Source organism: Cyrtonyx montezumae, unplaced genomic scaffold, assembly GCF_038088225.1.
Source record: "Cyrtonyx montezumae isolate F1298 unplaced genomic scaffold, pur_monq_1.0 scaffold_7, whole genome shotgun sequence".
In the NCBI taxonomy this organism is placed as follows: domain Eukaryota; kingdom Metazoa; phylum Chordata; class Aves; order Galliformes; family Odontophoridae; genus Cyrtonyx; species Cyrtonyx montezumae.
This window is the reverse complement of record NW_027072078.1, coordinates 12,514,767-12,527,712: the sequence shown is the minus strand read 5'-3', so window position 1 is coordinate 12,527,712 and position 12,946 is coordinate 12,514,767. Positions and strand designations below refer to the sequence as shown.

Here is a 12,946-nt window from a genome sequence, read left to right as displayed (position 1 = left end):
TCAGTAGCATAAAGCTACAAGTGAGATGTGATATGGTCGTGTGTTTTAAACATACTGAAGAACAGTGAATACCTGCAGGTGTAGTTTCTCTAGTGCAGATGAAATGGTAACATACTGTAATATGTTAGACAAGCTATTAATAAAATCTTATCCTCAGGACAGTAATTGCTTTCACAAGAATTTCTAGCAGTGTTACTTTTTTTTTCCTGTCAACTAATGTTTTCTGCCTTGAAGAATCTATTTTTAAGTTGATTTTGTATAGGATAATTTTGAACCAAGACTTCTTATACATGAGCATTCTCCAGGAACAAGCACTGAAATTCCTGGCTGAGTATGGCTATGTAGCTTTGCTCTTAGTTGGGTGATAGGCTATCTTAAGATATCTTGTCCTTCAGTCTTCAGCTGTTCCTGCATCATCTTTCCATTATGTTGATGCAGCCAATTGTGAAAGATTCTTGGACAGGTGAATTGGTAGGTGATAAGAATCTCACATCTAGATTATAAAACAAACAAAAAAACAGAAACCATGTTTCTTTAGAATCTGGGATGCAACCTGAACTGAAATAGTAGGTACAATACTGGTCATCCTGTCTACCAGATGATTTTTAGAACTAAAGAGGTTGTAGGATAGCAGCACTGATTAAGATCAAGGCCATGGAGAAATTGGCTGTGACATGCATGAGACAGGGAGCCTGAAATTACATTTGAAAGGAGAACGTTAAGGAATGTTAGGAAAATCTGAATAAGTGTCAAATGGCAGTGCAGGTCATAAATTTCTTCTTTTGTTGAGATATTATCAGTTAAAATTAAACATTCAGATAAAAAGTGAGAATTCCGGATCTGGTAAGATGAATTACTTTTATAACCATTCTGTCATACTATTCCAGAGATCACGCCTTGAGACCCTGAAAATGTTGCAGAAAAGAATTTTAAGGACTCTTCCACTTCTTGGTTTAAGGCTGAAGTTAGTCTGTGCTGGGGATTAGAGTGCCATCTGATGTGAGATCAATTCTCCACATTGGTCTCTGGAGGTTTGTCTGGGCTCAGTGAATAGTATGGAGGTAGGATACAGATGAGAAGGCATTAGTATTAGTAGGATGGTAAGGCATAGAAGATTAAAGAACTTAAAGCATTCAGGATGCACGTAATGAAGTTCTAAGCTCCCACAGGTCCTAGTGTGATGGGCTTGGAGAAGGCTCCTATCAAAGGTGCAGCCCAGCATGTGGGATGTGTGTATTTGCTCTGAAGTGTTCCTGTGAAATCCTTTCTAGTGAGAGTGGGAGGGGGAAAGAACCTACCAAAATCTAAGGTATTCCTCCTGACTATCTGGGAACTGCAAATAAAATAGAATATCTCCTGTATGTCGCTGATGATTTGAAATGTCATTGCCTAGGTCAGTAACAGGTACTCCAAAACCTTCAGTAAATCTTTCTTCTTTATAAAAAGCAAACTATCATGATGGGGAATTAAGTACCTTTTTCTTCTTTAATATTTCTCAGTTTAGTCTTTCTTTCTCTTCTCTTCATGTAGGGCAAGAAGAAAGAGGTAATCTTAAAAAAGAAAAAAAAAAAAAGTCAGGTAACAGTGAGAGTTACAGCATGATAGTCCACTACAGTGAAGTATAAGATTATGACATGCTTTGTTTCCCATTCTTAACTTCTACCACTGACCTGTTTTGTGATACTTTATATATTGCTTTCATTGTTCTCCCTATTTCCTATACTTATGTTATCAGTAAACAAGAAGGAAAGCTTACTGAGGCAGTGTAGTTTTCTTACTTTGTACCTATACCTATCTATACATACATCTGTATGTATACATGTTGTGCTGTAGTGGATCCTGCTCTTATGAAGCCTGTGGATGCTAATAAAATGGAATGGAAGGAGATCACCTGTGAACTGTGTCATGTAGAACTTGTGCTCAGGTAGATTAAATCTTCCTCTCTCACCCCACCATACAAACTAAAACTAATGGTACTAGTAGAACGTCCTGGGAAGAAAAACATTTTTACCCAATTTTTTGTTGTTTTATGTAGCTTGGGGATAGTGTGTGAGACTTTGAAGGACAAAAGGTAACCCCAAAGAGGAAAGAAGAGACAAGCAATTTCTAAGTCAATGAATTTTGTGTTAATTTCAAGATGAATGTTGAATGTTGTTCAATTGTTTTTAATCATATTTAAGCAATCCAGTAAAAGTATAATAGCCAATGTGAATTTGTGAAGACTTAGTTTTCAGTTGAGTAAAATTTTTTTTTCTGTGATAAATTTAATGGTCTTACACATTGTGGAGAAGCATACTGAACTGTGTATTGTGATTTTTATTAAGACTTTAAAGGCTTTAATGCCTGACAGTGTTTTCATAAACAGCATAGGAAATGTTTGCTAAATGGAAACTACTGGAAGTCTAAGTGAGAGAGATTGGTTGGAAGATAATACACAGAGCATTAGTTATCAGTGGTTCACTTTCCAAATGGAGGAATATCTCATTATGAGATGTGCAGAAGCAGCTGCTGGTTGAATACTGTTATGTATTTCCATTAATGAGCTGGATGATGAGCGTTCTTGTTAAATCTGTAGATGACCCCAGACTAGGAGATGTCCAGGTACGCAGAGAACAAAATTAGAATTTAGGAGCATTTCAAGAAATAGAAGAAATCATTAGGTAAAAAAGGAGTAGGGTGCTACTTTTGAGGAGAGGGATTTTATGCAGAATAATCAGCTATGCAAATACAGTATTAAGGATAGCCAGTCATATGGGGTCATACAAAAACTTATCAGCTGAGCATAAGATAGTGTTGCAGTGCTTTCACAAAAATAGCAAATGTAATGGGTTTTATAAACAGAATAATCATCTGAAAATGTGAAAGTTAATCCTTTAGGGGTTTTTTTTGTTTGTTTGTTTATTTTTTTAAATGCTCATAAGATCTTATTATTGAGATCTCTGAGGAGTGCATTGGATCCTCCATGCTGCCAGGAATATTTAGATCAACTGGAGAGAGTCCAGAAAAAAGCATTGAGAATGGTTAGAAGTTTAGAAATGAAGAATTTCAGATTTAGAAGTGTAATATATGACCTACAAAAAAAAAGCTCAAAATAAAGGGAAAAAAAAAAAAAAAGAATAAAAAGACCTGGGGATGTAAAGGCTGCTGTAAAGAAATAGGGAATGTGTATTCCCAGTGTATAGGCCTGGTTGAGGTAATGCATTTAAATTATGATAGAGGTGGCTTAACTTGTAGACACAGAAGCCTTTTCAGCAGTGGGAATGAAGCACTTAACAAATGGCTTTTGAAAAGTTTTTAAAATCTTCAGTTTCTCAGAACTACCAAGAGAAAGAACATGTTGAAATTTCTGGGTCCTTGTATTCTCACTCCCATCTGTAGAACTTTTTTTTTTTCTTTTTTCCTCCGGTCTTCTGTGCGTTTTGATGACTTAGTTTGATCTTCAGTATCTCTTTGTCTACGTTTGTGTCTTTCTTGTGGTGTTACCTGGTATTTTCTTTTTCCCTGCCATGCTGTTTTGTTTCTGCCAATTTCCACTCATAGTTCAGGCACAGAACACAAAAGCAATTGTTTCCCTTCCATGAGTTGGATGGGTGGGGTTTTCTTTGTTTTTTTTCTTTTTTTTTTTTTTTGTCTTGCTTGTACAGAAGTGTACTTTGACAAATCACCTTTTTCTTTTTGGGGTCAGTTTTTCAGATCGTCTTGTCTTGCAGGTGTCCGCAAAGCTTACGTTCCCTCTGCAGCTTCTCTCTTCCATCACCTCTTCTATTTCCATCAGAACTCTGTCTCTGTTCTCAGCTGGATCTCTCATGTGAAACTCAGCTTGCCAAATATTATTTGATAGCTAATGTATGTTCTGCAACTGTTGTACCTATTTATTTTGTCTGTCTGCAGGCTTTGATTTCTTTTGCCTCAGCTTCCCTTTTTGTTGCTCATTGCTTGCTGGTCTTCCCAGTGACTGTCTTGATCTTTAAATCTTTCCCTAGGTCTGTTCTGCATCCTGTCTTGAAGTCAGCAGATAACTCTAGCAGTCACCCTGATCCTTCTGCCGTTGGAGTCATTGACTTCTTCAGTTTATTTTTTCTTTGTCAAGCTAGTGCGGAGTTAAAATCTGGAATCCCCTGATATATATTGTCTTTGCCACATTTAGGGATCTAGAGTGGCAAGAAAGCATTTAGGTCTTCACAGCATTTTCCAAGGTAGTAGTAAGAAAGCTGATGTGTTTTTTGTCCTATGTTTTTGTGAAAGTGAACATCTCAATTTCTCTATGCCGTTTTCCCAGATCAGAGCTTTGAGTTTTGAGCCTCCATTTGCAAGTCATTCAGATCTGGCTTTCTTATGTCAGGTTTTTAATACAGTCTTGTTTCTGATTTAGTTTAAGATGTTTGTCTTCACCAAAAGATGTGGTGATCTTGCTGTATGTTGGTCTTGTACTTTTTCCAGAAGGGATATTATCGTCCACGTGTGGTGAACAGAATTAAATTTCAGTTCAGGAGCCACCTGCAATTCCTGTTGGTACACTCCTCCTCCCTAGAGGGCCAGCTGGAGAGAACAACCAAACCATTTTGGTAGACTAACACTGCTGGTTGCCCAGAATGCTGAGACATCCCTCACTATCATTGCTGAGTGGAACTGGAAGCCGCCTTTCTTCTTTCTAGCATGTTTTATAATCAGAATTTGGTTTTGACTCTGCTTGTAACAGAATTTTTATAAATACAGACAGGAAAGATTTTGTAATTGCCTTTTGCCTGCCTGCTGTTTTCAAGTAGATTTCAGTTTACTTTGTAAAGAAGCATCTTTATTTTGAGCACTTTCTTGTTTCTTGAAGTTAAAATAGTTTTAGCTGTTAATCATGGTCATTGATTCTTCTGCTAGTTTTGCTGGATTTCTTTTATTTTTCATGTTGTTAGATTTTAGTGTGTTTTCTTAATTGAGATTTTCTGTTGTCAATAGTCTTCTCTGTCAGCCTGAAATCCAATACCCTTTGTAATTCATTGTCAAATGCAGCATGAAAAAAATTGAGAAATACTCCAGGATTTGCTTATCTTAACACAGGTCCAAGTAAGTACCCATTGCTGAACTTTTACAGACATCCTGATACTTCCATGGAAAAACGATGTGCTCAAATCAAATAGACTTTGGCACATATATATATTTTTTACCATTTCTTAAGGCAATTTTGTTCTGTTTAGCACACTTGGTTATCTAACTGAAAAGCAAACAGGCGTTGTTATCTTAGCAATCATTAGTCAACCATTTTGTCATGGGGAAAGTTCTGTTGAGAGTATGTATCAGTATTTATATGTGAATATTTACTTTCTGTTTTGGTTCCCTTTGTTTAGGGGAATTCCTGAACTTTTTAGTAATTCAGTGACATTGAAAGTCACAAAAGTGAAACACTCAGGCAGAGAACCTGACTGTCTGCAGAGTACGATGCAGTACCGTATTCTTTTAGCGAGGCTGTAGCAGGTCTGATGTCAGTCACTTCAGAGACCTTTAGACCTCAGTGCTCATTTATTGCTAAAATGTACCAGCTCTGCTCCTGCATTATGAAGATCATCTGTCAACACTTTGAGATATTCTCCTTTGTTATTAAGCTTGTGATGCTCTACACTGTCAGGTTTTTTGCCAATTATAGTTAAGGTACAATGGTGTATTCACTGGATCAAAGTCTCACACTGGCGGTAGAGGAATGATTTGTAAGTCTTTATTCATCTGAATTGTACAATAGAATACCTGAGGAATGCAAATAATCCCTCTAAGGACTCAATAGAAAAGCTGTTAAAATGACAGTCTAAGACTATTATTATTCTGAATTGGTGTTTTAGCCAAAGTAATTATTTCTTATCTTGTTGTTCCACAATAGTTCTTAGTTTATTAGTTATGATGACCATATTTACCAAACAGAATTTGAATGCAATTTTAGACATCACTTTCGTGCCTGTTTCAGTTTTTCAAGTCAGTATGTTTCATTGTGCCTTTCACTTGGTGCGTTATTTAATTAGTCTAAGGGCTGGTGTTAGATACTTTTCAAAGGAAAAAAAAGTATGCACAGATGTTAAGTCGTCTTATGAATAGCGGATACATTCCTAGATACGTTTTCTGTAAAAGGTCGACGTTTATAAGCTGTGAACTTTTGGTATCTGGTTTGTTAGCCAAAATAAATTAGTTAACGACAAATGTCAGTTTTAGAAGTGTTGTTAAACACATACGTGGTTTCAGAAACTCGCTTTAATTGTGATTTTCAATTCATACATCTCGGAAGGCAGTAGTGTTTCAGCATCAGTCCTGGATACCAGACTATATTTTCATTGGGTAACTGGAGGAAGAAAGATTAGTATAATGAGGATTGAAAACCACTGATGGGGTATTTACATAAGTAAATGATAGGAGGACCAGCCTTATATAACAAACGTGTGAAAACTGTTGAGTGAACTTTTATATTCTTTGTCCCATGTAAAGCCCTACTCAGTGGGCCATGCACTTAATCTCATAATAGCTCTGATCCCCTGCTATTTTCTTTGACAAATGTGTGTTGATGAACTTGTGGTTCAGTTCGTTTTTTTTTTTTCTGAAGTGACATTTGCATTGATTATTTAAAGGTTTGCAGGCCACAGTTTCAAAGCACTTTAGTATAATAGCAGTTAAAACCTTGGTCTAAGTCTGGGAGATTAGCAGGACTAAGAAAAGGAACTCAGCAAGCATAAAATCTGTGCTGTATGGTGGGTGCTCCGAGCCTGAAACATCTACAGCACCCTGTAGTAGAGTACTGTATTTTGTACTTTTTGCCTTAGTGTGTAGGAAATACTCTCTTGCCTGTTGTGTTTCCTTCCTGAATGCACGGAGTTGTCTGCATTCCTACCATTCCCTACGTTCAGAAGTAGTGCCCTGGAGGTGAAACTAAAGTCAGCAGTCCTTCCAGGTTATTTCTGAATGTCTCTCTTTGATTTAAAATGTACAGTAAACTGTTACTGATGCTGCCAGTTGAGAAAACAGAAGATGAGGAGAGAGATAAAATGCGCTTTTTATTTAAAAATAATAGTAGTATAATATCTAGAAGCTTTGTCCTGGGGAGATAATAGAAAGGTGAGAAAAACCAGTGGCAACATGGCCCTGTATTCATTAGCTATGGCATCCTCCGGGATCAATAACCAGAAAAAAGCAGGGTACTGCTTGCTGTCTAGCAGCTTATAGAATGTGGTGTTCTTTTCAGTCTGCAAATATCAGCTGCCCTAGCCACTGTGGAGAGATGTTAATGAAAGAAGTAAGTTGGAAGAAAAGCTGAAAACCCCTCAGTTTTACCATGTTTGATAAAGAACGCCCTTGCAAGTCTCAGAGAAATTATGGCTATGAACCCACAAAGTTTTATTCAGTTAGCATTTTAAATTGCAAGTATTTAATCTCCACCGAAAACCTAGTTACTGTCTCAAATTATGGCTATTTCTTATAGATTGAATGCCAAACAGAAACCAAGAAACAGTGAAATGTTAATGGAGTACACCTGAAGCAGTCGCTGCCTGTTAATGCCTTGACCTTGGAAAGCAATACACAAAAAGATGGCATCATAAAACCGTGCAATTCTTATGAATATGTATGTGCTACTTGATAATAATGAATGTGGTACAGCCATGCATGCACTACAAGATAATGTTGTGCCCTTTGTTGTCTACAGGTTGATAAAAATTAAAGAGTGGGTGGACAAGCACGACCCGGGTGCTTTGGTCATTCCTTTTAGTGGGGCCTTGGAACTCAAGTTGCAAGATATGAGTGCTGAGGAGAAACAGAAGTATCTGGAAGAGAACATGACACAAAGGTTAATTAGCATTCATTTTCCCTACACTTTATTATCAACTATTTCCTTGCAGTAATTTAATTGCTTGCGCTGATAGAATAATAAATGACAGAGTAATTACCATTATAAAGAGAGAATCTTCTCCTTTCTTTACCATGAGACAGAGTGAAAAGATTTATTTTAAATTAAGTTTTTAACTGTCATCTGTCATCTCTGTACAGTGTTTTAATTATAACATAGGTATTAGTTATGTATATTTTTGAGAAGGAACGATCACCAAAACTGTTTCGTCATCCATGGGGAGCAGGAATGGTGGAGATAATTTTGCCATAATTTTTCTGGAGAACTATAAGAAAATGTTTCAATACTGAATTTCAGTCGAACAGTTATGCTTTCATGACCAGAAGTCCTGAAAATTGCATGAGACTAAAAGTGCTGCTTGGTAGGGTGATTTCAATTTATCCCATATTTCTGAGTCCTGCCAGATAAACAAATCAAAATACTGTGTATATGATGCCGCAGTTTAAAAAAAAAAAAAAAGAGGGAAAAAAAAGAAAAAAAAAGAAAAACTAGTTCTTCTGTTCTTCTGAAGAGACTTCAAAGAAAAAGGCTACTCTGATTGTTGCAGGGTTTAAGAGTAGATCCAGTGTCTTCCAAATTTGCAATGTCTTTCAATGTAAATTGATTACATGAGGCACTTAGCTGTTTCATGTGTATATGTTGAATGAATTGGATTCTTTTTTTTTTTCAGTGCTTTACCAAAGATCATTAAGGCTGGATATGCAGCACTCCAACTAGAATACTTTTTCACCGCAGGCCCAGATGAAGTGCGTGCATGGACCATCAGGGTAAGATTCATACTTATTCATCAGCTATATCCAGTTCCACACTATTGAATTCAGATTGATATCACTGACTTTGAAGTTTGTCATGGTGGCGGTTAGCTAGTCATTACAGATGAGGTTTTTGTCCAGGATAACTTTAATTATTTGTGAGCTGCTGAACAGTGAAAGTGGAGCTGCATTGATTGAGGCAGGTAACAATTGATTCTGCCTATTACATAGTCTGAATTTCTTCATCCTGTAGAATCTGTCTACCCTCCTCCTGTGGTCAGAGATAAGACGTACCAGTATTGTGCTTGCTTAATCTGTGTGACTGGGTTTGTCTGCAGTGAAATTGATGTTGCTTTTCATTTTGTATTCACTAAGTTTGTTTGGGTTGCGGGTGGTTCATTCCTCCTTTGCTTTGCTCGGATTACATTTTCAGCAATAAAAGAAATATAACATCATTATATTCCTCGTGGATACACAGTTGGGCTCAAAAACCTAAAATCAGTGTGCAGTAATTCAGATCTTCTACTGACTCTAATATTTAGACCTACTTAATTTTGGTAGCTTTCTGTGTTTATCCGGGAACTTATGTCATGCCTAAAATTATATTATGTGTTTTAAATATTGATGTAGAATTATTACAGCCAAATTTATTCCCAGAGGATAGTAAGAGCTGAGCTGTAGTGCTTTGCCTTTGAATGAAAATACAGTATAATGTAAAGATCAGTATGGAAAAATATTTTGAAAAACATGTAGTAATAAACACTACCTTCAATATTACAAAAATATCAACTTTTGGGGGTGCTGATCTGTCACTGAGCCTTTTTGTTGCATCAGTATATTTAGTACTGTGCAGTGAATTTCAGAGCTACATTTAATTTTATTTCAAAGGAATTAATTTGTTTTCATTAATCAACATAATTTCCAGTAAATTTGTATTTTTAGCTGACACTGTTTCAGATGTTTGTGTGCATATTTCAGCACATTAAACTTACGAGCGGTCTTTTAGAAATATTCTCTAGTCTTTTCATCTGTCTCCTTTTACTTGCCAACTCGCTGCTAGTGCCCTTGAAATAGCTACCAAAATAACAGAAAAGTGGAAGTTTTGTCATTCTGATTTATGCCAGAGTTCTTAAAAGCACATTCTGAAACTGTGCTGTTTTCAGCAGGAGAAATGCTTGTTCTTTATTAGAAATTTTGAAAGCTGGTTTATCTTAAGACTGATTGTAAGTGTCTTTGATTTAATGTGCAAAGATATTTAGTCAGGTAAGCATCAGTGAGTAGCCATATTAACCCAATACATCTTTTATTGTAAAAACTGTGCTTTACAGTGTCAGACTCCTTAGCACTTTAACATGCTTTATTAAGCAGCCTTTAGGTCACCATTATTTCTCAAATTTCTTGCCATGGTTGTGTGTGCACAGAATGCATGTCCTGGTAATTTGAGGCATACAGTTCTAATGCATTCTCCTTTATTGCAAAAGCTTAAATTATCTTACAGTTATTTGTGTGTGATTTTTGAAAATTATTTTTAAGTGATGTAATTGTTGACATTTTGGTAAGAATATTCTTTTTCTAGATTTACTAAAACGATTCTGAAATAAAAATAAGCAAGGATATAAAGCTTGTGATTTGTACATCATTTGCGATTACAAATGCAGTTTGCCAATGGAAGTTATCATTTAGTTGAAATTATTTGGATGTAACTGAAAGTCTTGGGTCTTTCAGATTTTAAAGTTATTTTTAAAAAAGGTCTTTATTTTCTTCGTTTTCTGTGTGAAGAGCTAGGGATCGAAGTGACTCCCACAACAGAACACAATCATACCTTCTAAAATCAATACTGTTGTTTATACCTATTGGGAAAAAACAAAGCTGCCCGTCTTTAATGTCAGTTGGTTTATCTGTGGTGAGGGCACTTATCTGTGTGTCCCAACTTGGAGAAACACCCAGCTGTATGTGTGACATTATCACAGATATGAAGCAAAGTTTGAACAGATCCTGAAAGCGTATCTAAAAGGAAGAAACCTCTCTCCTGCAATCAATCTTCTTAAATGCAATTAATTTTCGTCCGGTCTTTCCATTGACAGAAAGGGACGAAGGCTCCTCAGGCGGCAGGGAAGATTCACACAGATTTCGAGAAGGGATTCATTATGGCTGAGGTAATGAAATACGAAGATTTTAAAGAAGGAGGTTCAGAAGCTGCTGTCAAGGTGAGCTCCCCATTTTTTTTTCTTCTCATTTCCTCCGTTTTTCCATTTTGTGTGTATTTTTCATTGGGAAGACGTTCTTGAAGCTGAGTGCATGTAACAGTCACAGTGACAGACCAAAATTTACTGTCTACTTAGAAAGCAGTTAAGATGCACCAACTTGCTGAACAGGAGTGCAACAGTTCCAGTATCCAGATAGTTTATGTACTAAATATCAACCCCAACACCAAATGTTGTGCTTTGTTTTTTTCTCCTCAGTTTATATGTTAGTGCTCAGGTGATTTTAATCTTTAAAATGAACATGTTTTGGAAAAAAGAAATGTTTACAGTGATATATAGCAGACTTTCAGATCACCTTTAAAAGAAAGGTGAAAAAACGCAGAAAAAAGTCTACCAATAATGTCATCCTTTTTGAGTTTGCTGTGGAGGTATTATAAATTGCAAATGGAAATACTTAAGAAAAGATTTTATGATATATTTTTTTAGGACTAGTGGACTCCACTTGTAGGCTCCAATAGGCATAATAAAATCTTGACATTTACCATTTCAGTATTTAGTCCAATTGCCCTTTAACGTATTACTTGAAAATGCTGTGTGTTATGCATTTTGGGGTACCAGTAGTTAGTTGGCCAGCTAAAATGTACTATGTTAAGTAAAGTTTTCTAGCAACTGTGTACTGAATACATGGGGAACATTTTTAATGAGAAACTTTTCATGAGCTCGTGCTTCTTTGTAGTTTTACTTCTATTAAGAGTTTTATCTGCTTTCTCAACACTAGAGGGCAGAGACTGATTGGGTGCCCAAAGTTGTCCCCTTCTAGCTGACAAATTATGCCTGATCTGAAGTTATTAAATGCAAAATTGCCTTGTATGTGGCAAATAAATGTCATAAGGTGAACTGTTCTCCTCTGTGTTGCTGTTCCATTATTTCCATCTTCTTTAATCAGTGAAACTTCCTTTCATTTCATACACATTTAATTTTTCTTTTGGCATTTTTGATGTTCTGTAAAATTTCTAGTTTATAAAACCTTACAAAATTACGATTACAGAGGATATTCCTTTTTAAATCCATCTTGGTATTGGAAGGTTCCTATGCACTGTAACGTGTTAAAGAATTTGAAACGTTCAGCTTTATTGTTTCCTATTTGATAGCTTGAAAGGTATGCAAAGCTATGATTTCAGATTCAGCTTATTCTCAGTGGTATCGCTAAGGAAGATCATACTGAGCAGTGGGGCTTTAATAGGTTTGTTTGAACCCCAGGAAGTGGAGGAAAAAAAAAATCCCAGTATAATTGGTTCGTTGCGGCATGTGAACTGCTTTATGAAAAGGGAAGTAGAGTTGTAAAGTGAAACCACAGCTATAAATAAATCTGATGTTCTGTAGTCAGGAACCACCTTATGTAACCAAGATTCAAATGTTGCCAGCATCGATTTTTGAAGTTCAGATCGGAGTGTTCTCCCTGAGAATCTGCATCACTTAGTATCTATTAAATTCATCTACTAGGTATTGTGCTCGTATAGCGTCATTTGCTTTTCACTACGTAACATTCTGAACAGCGACCTTCCATGTTTAAATTGCATTTATGAATATATGTTGGCTGCTCTGAAAGTGTACCAGTAATAAAGCAAACATTTGCCTTTGTCGTTCTGTTCTTCAGTCAGTTAAAAACAAAAAACCCAACCAGCAAAAAAACCCTTGCTCATAGAAAAAGCCACGTTATTACTCCAGTCTTTCTAATTTGCATTTAATACAACGTTTCATGCTATACACATTACTAATTACTTTTATATTGCTGGTAAATTTCAAAATTAGATTTGGGAGCTTTTAGGAGTCAACTGAAAGAAATAACAGCGGTAATGGGAGTTGCCCGCTTTGTATGTTATCAAGTTGATCGATTTTTAAGTTTGATTTTGTGTGTGTCTAACACCAGTACAGCATAACTAATTTAATGCCAGTGCTGTGAACTATACACTGAATAGCTCTGTGTGGGCTTTGTAGTCTACAGGGATATCACATTATTAGCAATCATATCTGCTTAGGCAAAGCTGGCTTCTACAGATGGCTGCTTTCAAGTGCAAATGAACTGGTTAGACGTGTCTTGTTTAATACATACTCAAGAT

General features: G+C 36.2%; 1 protein-coding gene across 1 annotated transcript in view; it reads left to right on the top strand.

Moving 5' to 3' along the window:
• Window positions 1-12,946, top strand: part of OLA1 (Obg like ATPase 1) — an 84,629-nt gene that overhangs the window by 69,269 nt on the left and 2,414 nt on the right. The window contains exons 8-10 of the mRNA XM_065750315.1: window positions 7,670-7,810; window positions 8,541-8,637; window positions 10,707-10,829. Coding sequence (XP_065606387.1) covers window positions 7,670-7,810; window positions 8,541-8,637; window positions 10,707-10,829 — 361 coding nt within the window. The remainder of the gene's footprint in view (window positions 1-7,669; window positions 7,811-8,540; window positions 8,638-10,706; window positions 10,830-12,946) is intronic.